The 21,132-nt window shown below is 40.7% G+C and overlaps 3 protein-coding genes across 19 annotated transcripts in view; 2 read left to right on the forward strand and 1 right to left on the reverse strand.

Annotated features, from left to right (window-relative positions):
- Positions 1–8,520, reverse strand: part of LOC108621678 (collagen alpha chain CG42342) — a 77,074-nt gene extending 68,554 nt beyond the window's left edge. For 10 of the 17 annotated variants that reach the window (XM_089463086.1, XM_089463095.1, XM_089463089.1 and 7 more), the window contains exon 1: positions 7,920–8,519. The gene's annotated coding sequence lies outside the window, so the exon portion shown is untranslated. Of the gene's footprint in view, positions 1–7,919 lie in introns of all 17 variants that reach the window. The other 7 variants (XM_089463091.1, XM_089463090.1, XM_089463087.1 and 4 more) reach the window with 3 other exon arrangements.
- Positions 8,521–10,263: 1,743 nt separating this feature from the next.
- Positions 10,264–11,542, forward strand: Decay (Death executioner caspase related to Apopain/Yama). The gene is made up of 4 exons (XM_018018410.2): positions 10,264–10,639; positions 10,729–10,811; positions 10,869–11,118; positions 11,180–11,542. The coding sequence occupies exons 1-4, from the start codon at positions 10,306–10,308 to the stop codon at positions 11,455–11,457; spliced, it is 945 nt and encodes a 314-aa protein (XP_017873899.1). The 5' UTR covers positions 10,264–10,305; the 3' UTR covers positions 11,458–11,542.
- Positions 11,543–12,509: 967 nt separating this feature from the next.
- On the forward strand, positions 12,510–14,105 carry Gr89a (Gustatory receptor 89a). Its single transcript, XM_018018423.2, has 2 exons — positions 12,510–13,546; positions 13,613–14,105. The coding sequence occupies exons 1-2, from the start codon at positions 12,614–12,616 to the stop codon at positions 13,775–13,777; spliced, it is 1,098 nt and encodes a 365-aa protein (XP_017873912.1). The 5' UTR covers positions 12,510–12,613; the 3' UTR covers positions 13,778–14,105.
- The last annotated feature ends 7,027 nt before the right edge of the window (positions 14,106–21,132 follow it).

Genomic DNA, 21,132 nt, shown 5'->3' on the forward strand with positions numbered 1-21,132 from the left:
AAATGCTTGACAGGCCAAAGGAAATCCAAACGAAGGCTTTGCCCTCATATCATTCACAGACCAGGTTGCTAAGGATGTGACAAGCAAATGCTATATCATTCAATCTATCGTCAATTTCAATGCCTGTACAGTGTGCACTAGAAATGTAAGCCAAATAATAGTTACATAAATAACGGAACAAGTAAACAATTCTAAGATTTCGAGTCAAGTGTTTCAGGACAATGTAATAAAAACCCAAGCAAGCGTCTTAAATTTCCAGAAAAGCAAATTTTTTGCAACTTTATCATTTTATGCGTAAGTGATGTGATTCTGTGTCGTTCGTCCAAGCTCGGCTTTCGTTGCGGCATGTCTCCAACACACACACACACACACTCTCACACAGACGGTGGCTGTGTTGTTGTTTATGTTCTGGCCATTTCCTTATAATTTTTACAGCTTGTTTTGCTGCGGCTGCCGAAGATGCTGTGTGTGTGTGTGGATGTTGTGGATGCTGTGTATGCGGGACTTTACCAGTTTTTTTTTATGTCTTGACTACATACACTAGTACAAACTATTAGTGCTATTCATTGTTGTAATCGTCTGTTGGGTCTTTGTAGTTTTATGTGCGCTGTTTTACAACACTGTCGCACGCCCACTCTCGGAACAACGGCATCCGGCACAACTTGCCCCTGGGAGAAATTACTTAATTTCGGAATTTCAATTTAGCACTTAAGACTCCAAAACATGGCGTTGCCGTCAAGGATAGGAAGTGGGCGTGGCATTCACACACTAGCCCACCTACGTACATGCAGCAACAATGAAGAGTGTATGTCTGTACGTGTCTGTGTGTGTGCGTGTGTGTAAGCCTGTGTAAAAATCCAACTTACACATGTTGTGACTTTGAAAAATTTCCGGAATTTTTGGCACGCAATGTTTGCTTTTGTTTACTGGCTACCAACTCGATGCTTCGATGCTTCGATGCTCCAATGCTTCGATGCCTGTCATGCAGCCAGACGCAGCGTCTACTCCTCGATTCTTACCTCCCTCTGCCCCTTCTCTCTCGCTCACTCTATATCCCTCTCTAGTGCACATATTGTACACTTTACAGCCAGCAGAGCGGCAAACTATGGCTGAGGGGTAAGCAGCACATCTCATATATATATATATATATATATATATATATATATATGAATGTGTTGCAGTTGTTGCTGCTGCAAGGAATTGCAACTGCGGCAACAACAACAGCAAATCCTAATATAAGTCTCAGTATCAATATCTATGCACTGACGAAGCATATTGACAACTCTGCAATCTAAGAAAGCTGAATAGTTGATATCGTAACTAAAAATGCACTTAATATTATATAAATAACTCGAAGAGAATAGATATCATAGATGCAGCCAGAACCAGATTTTTGTGCATTGGCAAAAGTTTACAAACAGCTAACAGAGTATTGCGTAGTCAGTCAGACCACAACAGCAATGCTCCATGGGTTTTTTAATTCGAAATGCATTTAAAAAAGGCAAAGCTAGAAAAATAAATTGAAATTATTATTAAGTAGTATAAGCTATATTGGCATGATAAGAAAACGAAACTAACGAAACAAATTCTGAGAATTGAGATTTTTAGTTACAAAGCAATACAAAATATTAAGCCAAAAGATGGCAGAGTAATACAAATAAATTGAATTATTATTAAATAGTATTTTGGCATGATAAGAATTCGACGCAACTAATTTTTAAAATGGAGATTTTCAATTCCAATGAAATTTTAATGAAATAATGAATTATTTTTAAGTAGTATAAGCTCCAAGTAAAACAAGTAAAACAAAACTAACTCTGAGAATTTCAATTGCGAACAAAATTTATGAATAATACTAATAAACTTCTTTTCAACAAAAATGAAAGACGAAAGCCGGGATAAAAAGCATAGTTGGATTATAATAATAATAAGTCTAGCAATAGTCATAAAATTCTCTTAATATCAATTTTAGCTCTTAGCTAAAGACATTACGCTTAAAAAGCTTTTAAGGTATTAGGCGGCACATTATAAAAACGTATAAAAATTAACGAGTTAATTCGAAAACGAAGAATAATTAACTGTATATACACACACCCACACCCACACCCACACATATATACATACACCTGTTTGCACCCACACATATGCAAAGTTTTCGACAAGCAGTTAAACTGTAATAAAAGCCGACACAAGCGTGCCAGAGTGAGAGGCAGACAAAGAAGCAGAGAACAAAAGGGACAGGCGGCGAATGAGAAAGTGAGAGAGAGAAGGCATAGAGCCACCGTGTAAGAGTAACTATATACGTTCACGATTATCCTTACTGTTTGCTTGGCTGCCCTATTTGCACCTGGCACACATGACACACGCTCGTGCTTGGTGCAACATTTAGTCAAAGGCGGCCACGCCTCCCGCCAGCCATGCGGTTAGCGAGTTTGTTAAACAGTGTAAAGTTACACGCAACTAAGCACTTAACTGCACAAAAGCCCAGCCACGCGGCGGTGCGGTGGTTGGCGGTGGGTGGTTGGCCTTAGTGGGCGTGGGTAAGAGCAAGACATTGGCATGGAGCACATACAAGCTGCAGCCGCAGGCTGCAACCTTGCACTTGAAGTGGTCAGCCGGGCGAAGGACGAGTGGACGAGTGGACGAGCCACTGAGCAAAAGTCTCGTTGCGTGCGTTTTTATGAATGAGTCCGGCAGGCGCAACAAATGTTAATCCGCGACCCCGCTAAAAGGTCACCCACCAGCTGCCTGACTGCTTGGCTGCCCGACTGCCTGCCTGGCTAGCCGGGCAAAGCCGCAGGGCCAACCACCACCGAGCGAACGGCAGCTCCCAGCGCTGGGTGGCCCAGGCAGTAGCTCGTTTTGTGATTAGGCGTAAATTGAAGCGCAGGCACAGGGCGCACATTGGCCAACTCTCTGTTCGCTCAATCCACTGTAGCTCGAAGTCTGTCCGGCGTGTGCCCCAGACTGGGGCCAGGCTGCGAAAGGGCAAGCTGTGTAAACAGATACAGCAGGACACTGGCCGGGCAGCAGGACACGGGGCACAGGGCAGCTGAGCACTGGACAAGAATGTGTGCGGTTCTGTCATGTGGCTTGTTTTGGTTAAAGCCCGCAATAGATGGGCCCATCAATTTTTCCTCTTTTTGTGCCATTTTTGCAGGCGCCCAAAGCGTTTAAGCTGAAACTGAAAAGCATTCGGGCTGCTATTTAAGGTTGAGCAGAGATGAAAGCATATTGGAAATTGATAAATAAGTCGATTCATTAATGTAAACAAAAGATCAGCCAAATAAGACATTAATCTCCTAACCATAGGCAACTACAAGCAAACTAAGCTAAACAGAAACATTTACACACAAATAAACAAACTAAAACAGAACTTATATCATTTACTGTTTGTATACAAAAATGTTAACTCTATTTGCTTCTCTTGGAGATCTTTCATTTGATAAAACTAAAAGTTTTATAAGCGAGATACTTTTCCTTATTTTAGATTGCTAAATTGAGCCTGGTTTAATTTTCTTATAGATTATAAAATTATTATTAAATTTTAAAAACTATTTTTAGTGCTTTCCATATATATTAATAATGAAATAGCTTCAATGATTATAGATCTTTATAAAAAATTATATATTTGTATATGTATATGCATGTATATATTTTTTTATTAATGAATTGATGATGAATTTTAATATTCGTGTTTGGTTTGTTTTAGGTCACAAATTACTCTTCAAAATTTTATTAAATCTTTCATTAATTTTCCTAGCGGTTTATTTTTGTATTTCCATAAAAAAAAGGGGATTCGGTGTATATTGATTTTGTGAAAATGTATGTGACAGACCTCAGAGAGATAACATATTTTATTATAAGCACTCTTAACTGATTTAATGTAGCATTATCTATCCCTTCGTATGACTGAAGCAATCCTGTAAATTCTTAGAGAACTTATATAATGAAATGTATTTAGCGGTACATATTTTGTGATTATTCCTATTCATTTAATCCATTTTCCTACATATGATGATTTTCCGCCTCTGATAATCGATCATACTTTCCAGAAGTTGCATACCGAAAATGTCAGACCTGTTTCCTGTGATCAATACCCAGAATTGAAATATTATGGATATTTGTATACCTCATGGCACACAAGTCAGGAGAGTTTATGTGTGTAGAACATACAATAGAATAATCGTAATTGTAGGTATGCATAGGATGCAGAGTATCTCCTAGTTGGGAGCTCTCGACTACAGCATGCTTACATTGAAGTATAATCAATCACCAGCGCCCACATATGCTAATTGCCTAGCTTCAAATGATGAATCATAAAAGTTTATAATTTATTATTTTTATGTATGCCGAAGCCATATCAAATGTCGTTTTTCATGCTGAAAATGGAAATACTTTCCCATGGATTTTTATCAAAATAAACAAAAACATTCCGAATATTTTGTAATTTGAGTAAGAATATAATGGAAATTACAATTTAAATTCTGTTCTTTTTTTTCTTTCACATTTTTTTAAAGAGAGCCTTTTTAAAGCGGACATTGTGCGCAGGTCAGTGTCGAGCTAAAACCGCCGTTAAGCCCCAGCGATAAGTCAACTACAATGGGCATGCAGGTATTCTGGAATCGGGTCTATTGTAGGCTTCACTAATCAGGGATACGCATCAATGCATACCACCTCAACCTGGCCGACCTGAAGAGAATGCCGCAGCAATGCATGCTGCCTGACCACTGGCTGCATTCATCGTGCCACAATCGGCCGGTGGGTCGCTGGTGGGGCTTAAGGCCTCTTCTGTCTGGCTTTAAATGGCAAATTTAAATGCGCTTTATACGTTTTTCCCGGTACGCTGGCCTCTGGGTAATTTGTGTGCGCCTTGCAACCTGTCGCTACCACAACTCACGGCCTGCAATTTTTCAGCAGCTGACAAGATGTCGTCTCTGGCTATGCTATGCTGGGCTGGAAGCTGCGCTGCCTGCCTGCCAGCCCGTCTGCCCGTCTGCCCGCCTCTCCGTCTGCCTTGTCGGTGTGGTGCTGCATAATTGCATTGTGGTTTGGGTATTATATGTGCTTTTTCTGTCTCTTTTCTTTCCTCTCTACCCAGACGCGATGTCTGCCTGGCTGCTGACTCACTTAAGACAGCGTCGTACGCTAAGCCGTTGGCTTGGGCTGATTTGCGGCTTTTAAGCCTTAAATGCATTCAGCTCATTTAATTTACAAAAGCCAAGCAAACCAGCAGCAGCTTTTATCGCTATCTCTGTCTCTCTCTCTCTCTCTCTCTCTCTCCCTCTCTCACTTTGTCTACCTTGCTTTATAAGCCACACACACTCTCTCTCTCTCTCTCGCTCTCTGTTTCTCTCTCATTCTCTTTCTCAGTTTCTCGTTTATTATATAATTAAGTTAAAGTGAGCGGCGGCTGGCAATTTGCATGCAGCTCCCATCACCCATCTCCCATCGCTGAGTCTCCAGCTCCAACCCCAATTTTTCGATTTGACAGCTCTGCACGCTAATTTCTTAATTTTCACCTTCCGCTTTTGCGGTGGCAACTAACTAGCGACAGCAGCAGACATAGAACCACACAGCCGCAGCTCCACAGCAGCCCGACCCGTATCCGTATCCGCACCCAGCTAAAGTCTATACATAGCCGTGTGAAGCGCAACCCCTTTCTGTTGCCTGCCTGCCTGTCCGTCTGTCTATCTGTCCAAAAATCATTTCCGTAATTCTATGTCTATTATTATTATTATGACTTTTATTGTTATGCTCAACTGTTGGCTACCGCTGCTGCTGCTGCTGTTATCAACACCCGCTACCATGGCGCGACGACCCCAAACAGAACTTCAGGCTGAGGCATTAACTGTCCAACGCCAACCTCCCCTTTCGCTGATTGCTGTTGCTGGTTCATTCGCGCGTTAAATGTGCTTGATAGGTTAGGGGTTAGGGGCTTGGGGTAGGGGCCAGGGCGGTAAATGAAACCCCCTCTATTCGATTGAAACTAGGAATGGTTCATGCCTTCGCTCTGCTCTTTGGCTCGATGGCCGTTTCGTGTTCAATTTAGCGTCATAATTTCGTTGATGGCATGGACTGTGCTCGTCTTTCAGCCCACACCCCAAACAGCAGCTTGCCTCTGGCCCCAACACCCCAACGTCGCACCGCTCCACTTGCCCCTTGCCAGTTGCCACTTCGCCCTGTCACAGTTGCTGTCAAGTGTTTTGTTAAGTTCATCAAAATTGTCGCCGGCTGGCGGTGCTGCTGCTGCTGCTGCTGCTGTGGCTGCTGGTGGTGCTGCCGCCTCCATTTAACGCAATTTTTAGTTGCCGCAGTCGCGTCTACTTGACTGTCATTCATGCGCCCATTTCATTCATTCATTCATTCACTCAGCCATTCAAGCAGTTCACGCCATTTACAGTTACAATTAATGTTTGTTTGCATGTCGCCCGCATCGCCCCCCACACACACACAACATCAAAGCAGTCCCAAGGCAATTCACCTAAGTCCCTGCCCCTTCTCACCATGCTCTCTCACAGCACTCTTATCAAAGCATCTAAAAGCTTGCATATTTCATAAGAGCCAAGTTCATAAAAAAAGAACGTCGAAAATGCGAATCCGACCAGCCTGGCCAATTGCCCCCGGGGAGCATAAAGGGTCGTTGTGTGGCAAAAAGCGCAACCTTTGCACCAAGCGCCTGGCACCGCCAAGCAACAAGCAACATAAATAAATATATATATATATATTTTTTACGCCTTGCACCTAGAAACTGCCTCTGGGACAAACACCTGAACCACCTGGATGCCTGGGATGCCTCTGGTCAACTGGGGCCTGTCATAAAGTATGTTAAATATTTGTTGAGCAAGGTGCGTGCAGTAATTTCAGAACACCGTCTCGGAGTTCATTAGATTTGTCGACTCAACTTGGTCCCGCAGCGGCACAGGGGTTTACCGTTCAAGAAGAGGTAGAAACAGTTGACAGCTGGTCACATTGGTCACATAGTGGCCAGATAACGGAATAGTGTTGCCTTACAGGGTATGCTAAGATGTTTAATGATAGATGCTCACTTATGAAAATACTAGAATAGCAGTATTTTATCTAGTATTATTTTATTAGTAAATAGTTGAATATTATGGGACATATATGGGTATATAAAACAATATATCCTGGAAATTTAATTTAAAATATGTTATATGATATTGAAAGCTACTTTTGCCTAGACTATTCTCTCTTTCTTTCTTGAATCTATAAAATTAAAAATTTGATAAAGTTATTCATAAAAGTGACAGAACAGTTTTTTGAAAACATATATACATATATATAAATAATAATATATAAATATGTAAAACTATCAAAATTTCAATATTTAATTTAAGCGAATTAATCATATCATATCTTCTGAATAAAAGACTTGGAATATTGTGGGATTCGATTAAATTTTAATAAACTATACAACAGATCTAAGCAAGTATATTGCATCCTCGGCAGCCCAAAGCTAACGGTTCCTACTTCTTTTTACGGTTCTCTTTTTTTTTGCACTTTGGCGGGCATTCGCCTAAAAGCGTGCAGGCATTTTTTTCCTTGTTGTTTCTTTTCTTTTTTGTATGAATTTTTATTCTTCTGTTGAGCTGCTTTTGATTTGATTTCGTTTATGTTGTGAGTTTTTGCCTTTTGTCATTCGCTCAACCACCACCCTAATTTGTTGTTGTTGTACACGTTTTGCATACAAAACTCACATTCACACAAACACATTCATACGTGTAGCTCACATGTATAGAGGGGTAAACCAGCTCATTATGTACAAACATGTTCACACACACACACTCACACATATGCTCACAGCATGTAAGAATGTTGATTTTATTGTATGCGTGCATGTGTGCTGGTGTGCATGTGTGTGTGTGTGTATGAGTGTCGAGTGCAACTCTTTTACATACTTTGTGCTTGCACCTTGGCGTTTCACTTTACTTCTTCGGCTGCTGTTGCTTATTTTGTTGTTGTTTTTGTTGTTGCTGCTGCTGCCGCTGCTGATGCGACGAACGATTTATGCACTTAACATAATTTAATTTCCAAAAAAGTGCCGCAACCAACAATAATTTAAAGCTAGCACTTGGCACACAGACACTTCTTGCTTGTTGTTGCGGTTGTTGGTACAGCTTTGTTTTGTTTGGTTTTGCTTTCCTTTCTTTTTCTCTTTCTTCTTTTTGTATTTTTTCTTCAGCTGATGTAGCTGTTGCTGTTGTTGTTGTTGGGAGGCCTTTAATCAAAAAGCAACAGAAACGCTAAAATGAATACAAGTACCGCGCGCGGAGTAAACGGCTGGCACTAGTAGCTCCCAAATGCTTGGACGAATCGGGTGCTGCAGGCGAATTATTCGCGAGCCACTCATACACTTGCACTCACTCGCACAAACACACTGAAATAACTCGACGTTCGCTATGTTTTCTGTTTAGTTTTGACAATCGCTTCGCTTCCGCACCGTTTCAACACGTCCGCTCGCAATGCAAGTCGTCGCGCAACTGAAAACTGGAAATGAAACCAAGTTGTTGCTATTGCTGCTGCCGCTGCTGCTGTTGCTATTGCTCTTGCTGCTGCGACCGCTGCCAGCGTCGCACAGTGGCTCTCTGCGCATGTTGTGGCTGCGATAACTACACAGGCAATAGGAATATTTGTTGAATGAAATTCCATATATTTCTTATTTTGTGAAGCGTTTGTATTATAATTAGAGAATCTTTGGAATAAAAATTCAATGCGTATAAGTAGAACGGGATATATTTATTTTTTATATATGACGTATAACGTAACGTATAATGCAATTCTAAGAGTATATTTATCATGCTGAATCTTTTGTAGAAATATAAGAAATAAATCTTTATAAGTAGAATTCATCTTATGAATATGAATAAAACTAAAAATCACTTTCATAATATCATGAGTATCCCTTGAAATATTTTTATTTAAGCAATTCTAAAATATTTAAGCCAATTTAAATCTACCTTCGCAATTCAACCATTTTGCCTCACTGTGCGTATGTCAATGATGCTGCTGTTGTTATCGTGTTTATGTTCTCTTCTTGCCATCGCTGATGCTGCTGATTTGGATTGTTGTTCTCTGCACTGCAATCGCATTGGCAATCGCCATCGAGGGAAGGTTTGATTTTTGTCTGCGGTCGCATTAAACTGAAGCACTGTGAAATTGAGCGCATAATGGGAATGCCATAATTAAATTCAATTGAAAATGGAATTAATGAAGATGTGAAATAGTAGCAGATGACAGAAATTCTTTGCTTGAACTAATGGAATTTCACATTAAGAATAGTAGCTGCATTGTTTTAATTAATCTAATTATATCAATTTAGCCCTTGGTTGCAAAGCTTTACAGCACGAAAAAAATATAATAATTAAATTAACCAACCAAAGCTCCTGTTAACCAACAAAAAAGCATTCCATGAAAAGAATCTAGTCCTATTAATTAGCCAAAATAGTTTTTCTATGGCCAGGCCTGCAACACTGTTTCATTTGCCACACGTTCCCCACGGCGCGCAACACACACGCACGCACGCTCTCTTAGCCGGCGCCGGCTCTCTTAGGCGAAGCGCTCTCTTCGAACGCAACGCACTAACGGTACCTTTGGATGCCAGTACACTGACAATTGGGCACTGCGTGCGTACTGGCGGCCGCCACACTGACACAAGCCCACTGCAATGGAGCCCTCTGAGGCGAAACACTTTCGTGCTCTTTGGGTGCCATACTCATTTCCGGTTTCCGTTGCTTTGTGTGCGTGCAAAATTTGAATTGCGTTGCGAACTTTGGCGTCCTGCGTCTCTATATTCAACGTCATTTCTTCGATGTCTTTCTATTTTTTGTTTTTTTTTTTCCCCTTTTGACTTTTTGCGTATTGCCGTTTATGGAAAACACATTAATAGCCAAGGCTGTGGAGCAGGACGACCGAGCTGGCGGATGTTTGTAATTTCCATGAGCAATGTCAAGAGCGCGCCCATTGACGACAACTGCGGGATGAAGGGCCCCCAAAATTTCTCATTTGTGGGCGTGACTCGTTGCCCAAATCTAATTGTCTGCTTGCAGCTGAAAAACTCATTTTATTAGCTGCCAATTGCCGGCAATGAAGAGAACTTCCCTTGAAGCAGGCTAATCAACAGTTAGATACCAAAGAGTTTGGGGGAGAGGAGCCGAGTCGCGTGTGTTGGAGCGAGCTTTGAAGGTGATAAGAAGCGCATTGATAAGATAAGCACAGCTGGCAGCATTAGAATTGAGGCGAGAGCTTTGGCCATTAGTCACTAGCTGGATCGCGCACTCGACGGACATGGACGATACGGACTTTTCGCTCAATTTCGCCACAAAAAACAAGCACAAGAAAGACAAAGCGGATGCTACGAAAATCGTTAGTACGCCCACTTCAGAGGCGGATCTGAACCGAATCATCATCTCCAGACCCACGACCGAGGATACCTACGAGAATTGTCCACGCGCCGGCATAGCCCTGATCCTCAATCATAAGGATGTCAAGGGACACAAGCAGCGCGTGGGCACCGAACGGGATCGCGACGCGATACAAAAATCTCTGCTCGGCTATGGGTTCGATGTGCGCACCTACAACGATCTAACCTTCGCCGAAATCAACGACTTGCTCAGAGAGGGTGAGTAATGCCTGTTCTATTTATATTAATAAGCATGTGTATATTAATATATGATAATGACTTTTATCGGAAATTTCATTCGGCTGCAGTGGCACGCGAGGATCACAGTCAAAATGACTGTTTCGCTCTCGTCGTCATGTCGCACGGCGATGAGGGCAAGGTCTATGCCAAGGTATGTCTCAGATTGGTCGCCACAGAGATCTCTATTGGCTCTAAAATTTGCTTATAGGATATGGCGTATCCCGTTGAACGTCTGTGGAATCCCTTTCTGGGCGACAGCTGCAAGACCCTGGTGAACAAGCCTAAGCTCTTCTTCATACAAGCCTGTCGCGGCGCCAATGTGGAACGGGCCGTGGAGTACTCCGGCATCGTGGTCATGACCAGGGAGCTGGCTCCAGCTGCAGCACCCACAGCACAGCCCATCACCTATGCCATACCCAGCACGGCGGATATGCTGGCCTTCTACTCCACCTTCGAGAGTGAGTGAACCAAATAATAGAAATAATATTCGATATCTGAAGACTGGATTCCACTTTCCAGGATTCTACTCCTTCCGCAATGTGGAGGTCGGCTCCTGGTTCATCCAGAGCCTCTGTCAGGTGCTCGACTCGGCTGCCAGCAATGAAGCCAGCCAGCCGGAGGGCGTGGATCTGCTGCGTCTGCTGACCGCAGTCAATCGCAAGGTCGCCTACGAGTATCAATCGAACACGAAGAACGAGGCGCTCAACCAGATGAAGGAAATGCCCAATTTTATGTCCACTTTAACTAAAACTTTTAATTTGCGCGTCAAACCGAAGGCGCCTAATGCAGCCAATTGAATCAGGTTGCGGAGTATATTCCAGCTTATGTTAATCATATTAAACTAAAAAAGAAAATTATTTTAATAAATGAGTACTACATGTATCTGTATCTGTATCTGTATCTGTATCTGTATCTGTATCTGTATCTGCATCTGCATCTGCATCTGTATCTGTATCTGTATCTGTATCTGTATCTGTATCTGTATCTGTATCTGTATCTGTATCTGTATCTGTATCTGTATCTGTATCTGTATCTGTATCTGTATCTGTATCTGTATCTGTATCTGTATCTGTATCTGTATCTGTATCTGTATCTGTATCTGTATCTGTATCTGTATCTGTATCTGTATCTGTATCTGTATCTGTATCTGTATCTGTATCTGTATCTGTATCTGTATCTGTATCTGTATCTGTATCTGTATCTGTATCTGTATCTGTATCTGTATCTGTATCTGTATCTGTATCTGTATCTGTATCTGTATCTGTATCTGTATCTGTATCTGTATCTGTATCTGTATCTGTATCTGTATCTGTATCTGTATCTGTATCTGTATCTGTATCTGTATCTGTATCTGTATCTGTATCTGTATCTGTATCTGTATCTGTATCTGTATCTGTATCTGTATCTGTATCTGTATCTGTATCTGTATCTGTATCTGTATCTGTATCTGTATCTGTATCTGTATCTGTATCTGTATCTGTATCTGTATCTGTATCTGTATCTGTATCTGTATCTGTATCTGTATCTGTATCTGTATCTGTATCTGTATCTGTATTTGTATCTGTATCTGTATCTGTATCTGTATCTGTATCTGTATCTGTATTTGCTCCTGTGTTCACATATCGAAACTCATTTAATTGTCTTCTTTATAGAACATATTTAGTATATGTAACTGTATCTGTCTACTTATCGATCGCTATATTTTGCTTTCATTGTTTTTCTTTAACGATAGAGTTTTTGTTGTCACACTTATCTGGAATTGCGCTAATGCCGCTGGGACGCGATAACGTGTTGCGCGAGCAACGTTTATAGCTGTGGTTAGATTGTTAACAGTCAGCCGTGGCCCAGCTTGAATGCTCATAATCACTGGAAGGGGGATGGGGCGGGAAGTGCATTTATATAACTTGGCTTTGCGCTTGCAACTGCCACGCGCCTTATTCAGTTGCATTCAACATGCCGCGTTTGCCGCACTTCGGTGCGCTGTGCCTCCTGCTGCTGTTGCGCCTGTGGCAGGCGCTGGGTCTGGCGCCGCTCAGCTTTAGTTGGGGGCGTGGCGCACGCTGTCGCCGCCTGGTGACGGCCAGCGCCTGGCTGCACTGGCTCGGCCTGTTGGCGCTGTCGCCGCTGCTGCTGCGCCAGAGCCTGGCCCTCTACGAGGCGACTAACGTGAAGCACTCGACCCTGTTCAAGCACATCGCGCTGGCCACGATGGCCGGCGATGTTACCATATCGCTGGCTCTGCTGGGCGCCCACGTCTGGCAGCGCCGCCGCCTGGCCCGGCTGTTGAACGGGCTGGCGCGCCTGCAGCGCCGGCACACGCTCAGCTGGCCGGCCTCGCTGCTGATGTGGGCCAAGCTGCTGCTGTCGCTGTACGAGCTGCTCTGCAACGTGCCCTTCCTGCAGCAGAACGCCGCACGGCTGCCCTGGCTGCAGCTGCTGGCGTACGGCATCCAGCTCTATGTGCAGCACATGAGCAGCGTCTTCGGCAACGGCGTCTTCGGTGCGCTGCTCCTCCTGCTGGGTTGCATGCAGCAGCTGGAGTGGCAATGGCAGCAGCCGGATGCCGCGTGTCAGCAGCGCCGACTCCTGCGACGCGAGAGGCGTCTGTTGCGGGTCTGCGACGACTTCGTCGGCGTCCTGCAGCTGGGCATCTTCCTGCTGGTCATTGGCAATTTCATCAACATTCTGGCCAACATGTACGCCTACATGTCGTACTTTGTGGAGCGGCACGGCATCCCCCTGACCATATCGAACTATTGTGCGATTGTCGCCATTCAGCTCTACGCCCTCATCCTGGCCACGCAAATGTGTCAGGAGCAGCACAGGAAGCTGCGCAGTCGTAGCCTGGAGCAATGCTATGTGCCAGAGCAGTTGACCGAGGAGCAGGTGCGTCTCAGTTCTATTTTTTGTGAATTCCCCAGCTCAGCTCAGACTTCTTACTGATGCTTGCAGGCTGCGCTGCCAACGCCGCTGCTGATGTGGCCCCTGGACAATCTGAAGTTCTCCATTTTGGGCCTCTTCAATTTGGACAACGCCTTTTGGCTGTTTCTCGTCTGCTACGCCGTCAATTTCATTGTCATCATTTTGCAGTTCACCGTGGAAAATATAAAGCGATAGAAAGCTTTCTTTTTGGTTTGCGTATTGGCTTAGCGATGACAGCTACCACTGCAGCTGGCGCCATCTATAGTTCATTGTTGCGCTTGTCTTTAATCTCATTTTTATCGCTTCTTTTTTTTTTTTTTTTTTTTTTTTTGCTTTTTTGAATAGACGCATAAACTGGATAAGAAAGTGGCCAAAATTCATAAACCACCCAGCGTAGGAAAAGAAAAAAAAAACTAGTTGCTGCAAAAGACGACACCTGTCCAGCTTATGATACTCTTAATATTTATACTATTGATTGAATCGAACAAAATACAAAGTTTATGAATTTATGATCTAAATTATTTGCTTCAAATTTACATATTATCGATGAATGTAGATTACATAATGTAAAGTATTGTGAATGGGGTATTGTGAATTTTAGTTGAACTATGGAAATGAATTGTATGATTAACTAATAGAGTTCCAGAATGCGGGAATACTTGAAGAGGAGGGATCGTATGCAGACTGCGAATATGATGAAATAGAGATAGATATAGTGAAACATGGGCGTAAAAATATAGGGAAAGACATTGAGAAAATACGAGAAGAAACTTTGAAAGAGACAAAGAGAGAGAATAAGAAAGGGAGGGACAGTGGTGAGAGAGAGAGTAAAGAAAGGGCAGAGAGAGAGAGAGAGAGGTAGAGCGAATGAGACAGCAAGACCATAGATAGAAAGATTCTGAGAGAAAGAAGCAGATGTATAGACAAAGAGATTTCTCTATGAGTGAGAAGAGGAAGAGAGAGAAAGACAAATGAGATCTTCAAATAATGACAAAAAAAGATATAGAGATACAAATAGAAAGATATAGAACAAAGAGAACTAGAGAGGAGATAAGCAAGAAAGTGAGAGTAAAATAAGAGAGAGAGAGAGAGAGAGAGAGGTAGAGCGTGTAGGACAAATAAACAGATAAAGAGTGAATGGATAACAAATTTGCGAGTTACTAAAGAAATATAACAAATTTAGTATTAGATTTGAATTTTCGCAACTTTTTGCAGCTTTAAGCTATTGTTAAGTTGTCAAGGTCAAGGTCATTATTTGTAATCATCTTCATTTAAACTCTGCTATTATTAATTAGAAATAGTAGCCCAATACATGACCTCGAGCGACAAATCAACAAATTTATATAGATATATATATATATGTGAATATATGTATGTATTTTATTTGACCATAGCGCAATACACATTGTATTAACTCCTCTTCCATTCATTTCTATACATCTGACGAATACTCTCTAATTTGAAACAGATTTCTGCAACTGTCGATTGTCATGTCTTTTGACGGCATTATAAAAAACTTAATTGGTCAAAATTTCGCGAAAATACATTTAAATTTCATATAAGTTTCATGTCATTAAAGCTCTTGAATATTCCATTTTATTTGATTAACTCTACATCGGTCTGCCTTGTCGCTGTTATGCAAATCTTAGACTTCGATCCACTTCACTCAGTAATAGTTCTAGTCACATAATTCAAACACAATCCATGCCTCCTGCTGCAATCCATAGGCACTTAACAAAGCATATCTAATGTGCAGTTGGGTTGCATCATTCACGAACCGTTCAAAGCGCAAAAAGCAAGTTTTTGGGAACTGAAGCAGCTCACAGATTGAATGGGGCAAAATCGTAATCCAATTTTGATGATATGCATAGTTGAATTAGCTTTAGACTTTGGTTGGACTGAGACGATTTCCTGCTTTCACTTCGACAGCCGCACAGCAACTCAGCAACTGCTTGAACTGCCCTCGCTATTAGCATATAGACATATAGCATATATATGAAGTACTTTTTCCAGCTAACCGCAAGTACAGGAGCCTCTGCACGCGCCAATTTTCCAGACCGCTGGGCGGACGACGCTTGCAGCTTGTCCCTCAGGCCCCACCTGCCCAGTCCTGCCCTGGCCCGCTTCACTGGCTGCCACATCGGCTCCACTCAGGTGTTATGCAAAGGCTATTAGCCACAAGTGCCGTTGTTGTTGTTGTTGTTCGGTTTTGATCTAGAGATCAGCCTGTTGTTGTTATTGTTGCTATTCGCTTTTGTTCGGCCCATTCGCTTTTGCATTCTGTGGAGCCCATCTCCAGCCACAGCCACAGCAACAGCCCATCTCCAGCTCCGGCTATGACCAGCACCGTTAGGACGCCTCTTCACTGGGCTCGACTCCAGCCTGAGCATCGGCACGGCGGGGTGGCATACGCTTTAGCTTATCGCATTGTTGTGTTTACCTATCTTATCTTCGTCTGCTTCTTCTTCGTTTGATTTCTGATCTGCAGAAAGCAGCAGCAGCTGCGCTTGGTTGAAGCTCGACGCGCTAAACAACTGAGAATGGGGCGTGTTAATGGCCAAGTCGGCTAACGTGAACGCTGGGCACAGTAGCTCATCAAGCGCACCTTGCGCACTTTATGGCTCATACCCTAGGCGTATTGCGTAAACTGGGGCATATTAGCACTGTAACTGAGGAGATCCAGTACTCGCTTTGTGAACTATTTCTTCTTTTCCCTTACAATTATATACAATGATAATGATTATTAATAGTAATTCTGAATATTAATTGCTAATATCGATAAAAATCAATTTCAAACAAAGCTTTGCCTAACAATTGATCAGAGTCAGCAAGTTTATAACTCTGAACTCAATCTGTCCTAGAGAAACAACAAATTAAATTTGCAATTTATTTATTGAAGATTATAATTAATATTATAATGAGATTAACTTACAGCTAAGCACTGTGGAATGTATATTAGCATATTTCATAAGAAACCTGATTCCTTTTTGATGTTCGATAATTATCGATATTTATCGATTTGTTAATTTGTTCTTTTGCGCATAGCTCGAAATACATTGAAGCTCTAGGCAACAAAACTTATGTACTACCCCTTTAGTATACCCCCATATCAGAAATATTTGTTTTTATCTCTATACATTACTTGGTTCAGTATTCAGCTGTCAGTCCATATAAACACAGAGTCTACAAATCTGACACATTTCAATTTCTCATTTCAGTTACAAACTTAAACGACTTCTTCTATAGGGTATTCCCTCGTCGTGCACTCTCCGCCTAAGCACTCTGTTTGGCTTCCTCGTCTTCTGCTGGCACTGCCATTTCTTCTTCTTCTACTGCATGTTTATGTTAATAAGTTTGGCTGTTTATTGTTTTTATTATTACAAAGTCTATTGCCATTTTGCTGCTGCTGTTGTTGTTGTTGTTGCCTTCTCTGTTGTTGCCTTTTGGGCTAGTCTTCCTTCTTTCATTTCTTAACATTTCCATTTCATTATATTTCAATTCATTTCATTTCTTTTGAATTGCTTTCATTATAAGGCCATAAACAAAGCTTTAACGGTCTCTTTGTTTTATCAAAATATCTGTCATATATGTATGTTATCTAAGTTTTAGCTATGAAGCAGGATAAAAGCTTAGCTGCGCTGGTGCTGCGGCTGCGGCTGCTGCTGCTGCTGCATTCTTTTGACCCAGACTTTGTTGGGGCACATTTTCTTCATTTTCCTGAAACTTGCTGCACTTGTCGCTCTTCTGCTGCTCGCTCTTCTTCTTGTTGTTGGAAAACTCGTCGCATCATCTGCTCGCATAGAGCCAGCTAGACTTAACTTGGCTTGCGGCTTGCGACTGGGCCAGCTCGATTCAGTTGATCGCGAGGTGTTTGCGCTGTCGGTTGTGCGCGATGTAAGAGAGACTCCAACTCTGTCTGTGTGTGCGTGTGTGTGTCTGTGTTTATTTCGGTTCAATTGTATCCAAAAAACGCATTCAACAAAAGTACAACAAACGAATTCATAGATATTCGCCGAGTGTGCCAAACATTATGGCTGGGCTGAGCCAAATTTATGCCGCCTGCTTGGCCGCCTGGATGATCAGCCAGTGCGTAGCTGTGGCCCAAACGGGATTAGAGCAAGGCAAGTGGCACTTGTTATGGCCTTGTTAGTGAGTGTGTGTGCCTATGTGTGTATGTGTGTGCGTATTAGAGAGTTGTGCGTGTGGATTTGTCAATGCAGCTTCGACGTCTCCAAAGCCTCTTGAAGTCTTCCAGTCTGCGGCTCTTTCGTCTGCGGCTCTTTCGTTTTGTTGCATTGGCCAACTTGTTTGTCGCGCTGCACCGTTAAATAACCCCAATTTCAATTTGAACGCCGTAAATTTACATATGTCTGCCACGATAAGAGACTAGGAAGCGGGAGCTCAATCAATTGGTCAATTTGTTGGCCTGTTGATGCAACATGTGGCACAGTTGGGCCAGGCACTGACTGACTGCAGCACAAAACTTGTTGCCCCATTTCCCAACCAGCTCCTGCGTCCACAAGCACACACACACACACACTCACACACGCGTGTCCCATAAACAACAAAAAGTTTTGGTGGCCCAAAGTTGAAACGAAGAACTGGAAACACTTAAAGAGTTGCCGCAATTTTCTAATTAAGTTTTCATTTGAGCGTCTCTTGGAATATATGTATATAAAACACTAACCGCTTGAACTTAATGCTTAAGTATACCAACGGCTCACCCCACTTGACCCACCGCACCACCAGCAAGTTTCCTATGAGAAACACTGAGCGGCGCTAGTTAAATGTGAAATGCACTCAAATTAAACATCATTGACATGATGGAAGAGCGGGGCGCAGTGACAATCGAGTGAATGTGCCATAAACTGTGAATGATAGATATTATGTTAAACTAGTTCGATTCGAAAACTAGGTAATATCGATCTCAAGTGTTACAAGGCTAGTCAAATTAAAACTGGAGCTCGTGCCATTATCGAATGGAACTAAGATAAAACCAGCTCAACGCGATAAACGTTAACAATGCAGCGCTAAACACTTGGCTATAATAGATGCCTATCCCAGATGGATAGTCTTGAATGCGAGTCGATGATTATGAAAAGGCGAAGACAAATCACAATTATTTGTTTAACTGAAACAAAAAGTGCAAAGCCCATGATGAACTGTCCATTGTAAATGTTTTACTTTTCCTTAAGAATACTAAACAAAATTAATGCCCATCATAAATTCGAGTCGAATGATGTGTAGAGGCCAAGACAAATCTCTAATTTTTGTCTGCCGAAACAATGAAAGGAAAAGTTTTTTATTTCATGATGCACATGTATTGGATGTGTTTTGATATAACCGTTATCTGTAATAAAAACAAAGCCAAAACAACAAAGAAGACAAAAAAAAATAAAAATTGTAAACATAAGTATTACAAATTTTCTTTGCATTTCCCATTCTGTTCGATTAAAATTGGAAAAAGTTAATGAAGCCGTATGAATTTTATATTTTTTCTGGACTATTTCATTTTAAAAATTATCTCTTGTTATATTAGGAATTATATATTATTTTATTATTTTATTTATTTTATTGTTTAATTGTTATTATTTTATATATTATTTATTTATTTTTTTTTTAATTATATAAAGCCAATGAAACTTTAAACATATTTAATTATTTGAATATAAATGTATTTTAAGTAATTTTTACTATGTAGTTTTATTAGTTTATTTATTTAATTTAATTATTAACCTATTGGATTATTTATATCTAAATTAGATAAAACCAAAAGAAGTTAGTAATTTTTAATAATGCCATTTTCTTTCATTATTTATTTATTCATTTACATATTTGATTATTTATATATAAATTAATTCCATTTGGCAATAGTTTATATTATCTAATCATATTTCTTTTCTTTATTTAATGATTTTTTTGTGCATTGCATATTTGAATTTATTATTTAAATAATATTGTTTATTATTTAAATTTTTTCTTTTTATAATTTGTCATACTTATTGGTAGCCAAAGAACTTTTGGAGTATATTCTTCATACTTTTACTGAATAAGGTTGAGGCCTTAGGCTCATAAATCGTGGAGCAAATTTTAACCCAGCTCACTGCGAAATTTGAGTTTGTAAGAATCCAAAAATAATAAATCTTGACTGAGCAGGAAACATCAGTGACTGAGGATGTTTCAGCATTACTACAAGCCAAAGAACATTTTCTTAATAATGCGAGACCACAAACGACATCAGCTTTAATGAAGCTTAAACTTACTTAACATTTGGATCTACCAAATACGTTAAGCGAAATGCAAATGCTTAACACTCAAGCAATTTGTTCAAGTATTCAAGAAGTATAAATAAAATATATGCAATAAATACTGAATAAATATATGAGTGAGTTGTAAGGCCACAAATTTAATTTGAGTAAATATTTGGAATATATGGAATATATGTATAGTGAATATACATATATATAATGTATAAATCTCCTATACTCCACTCTAATTAAAAAAAAAAAAAAACTCTTGTCTTACTCCCCTCGCATATTAGATGCGTAGCCAATAGGTATTTCTCTCATATCTCAGACTGCTGCGAATGCAAACTTCATTTTCTTAATCTTAGCTTCATTCGCATAAGACAATGAAATCGCCCCTTTGGCTTATACCAACTGCATTTCCGGCCCAATCACATCTTGTGGCACCATTGCAATGCTACATTTCCATATTATATGCATTTATGTGTGTGCACATTTGTATGCGTATGCATGTGTATATGGCTGTGCGCCCTGGCTATAATCTGAGTTCACACCAAAACGAGCTAGAAACTGCAAGTAAATAGAAACTGCAGCTCAAATTGCAATGACTGCGAACAACAGCAACAGCTACAGCAACAATAACAACAACAATAACAACAACTTTAAGATATAAATATAAAAGACAAGTTGAGAGTAACAGACCGAAGTGAAAATACTCTATTTAATAGATGTAGGCATTGATAGAAGAGACTGAATTATTAGATGGTGTATGTACATATGATGAGAGCCTGAAAAATCTATAATATGTGATAGCATATACTATTAATTATGTATATGTAACAAGATAAGATCTTATTTAAAGTTCTCAGTTATAAATCAGCAAAAGCTTCATTATAGTTAAAAAGCCAAGATCTGTTTCTAGCGTTAAGAATTCTAAGAAATATAAAATACAATCTAGCCCTAAAGATATATGAGATATAATTTTATAGCTGATTTTCGATACGGCTTTTAATCGATGCCAAAATAACAGCAGTAGTTATCGATTTTTTAAACAAACCGATTTAATAACAGTTATCTGATATAAAGATCCCATTCAGCTTATTTTGATGTACTGTATATGAAATATGTTTTTAGTGATAATATATAAATAATAATATATAAACTTGGCAGACATTCCCACCTAGGCGTTACACATTTGATCAGTAATTTGAAATACTCTACAAACAGCTGGTATATGAAATGAAATAAGACTAACAATCAACAACTAAAGCCTACGAAAGACTACAAAGATTTCACTCCAGTAAT

The sequence above is a fragment of the Drosophila arizonae genome, chromosome 2, assembly GCF_054131065.1.
Source record: "Drosophila arizonae isolate 15081-1271.41 chromosome 2, UAZ_ARI_1.0, whole genome shotgun sequence".
Taxonomy (NCBI): Eukaryota; Metazoa; Arthropoda; class Insecta; order Diptera; family Drosophilidae; genus Drosophila; species Drosophila arizonae.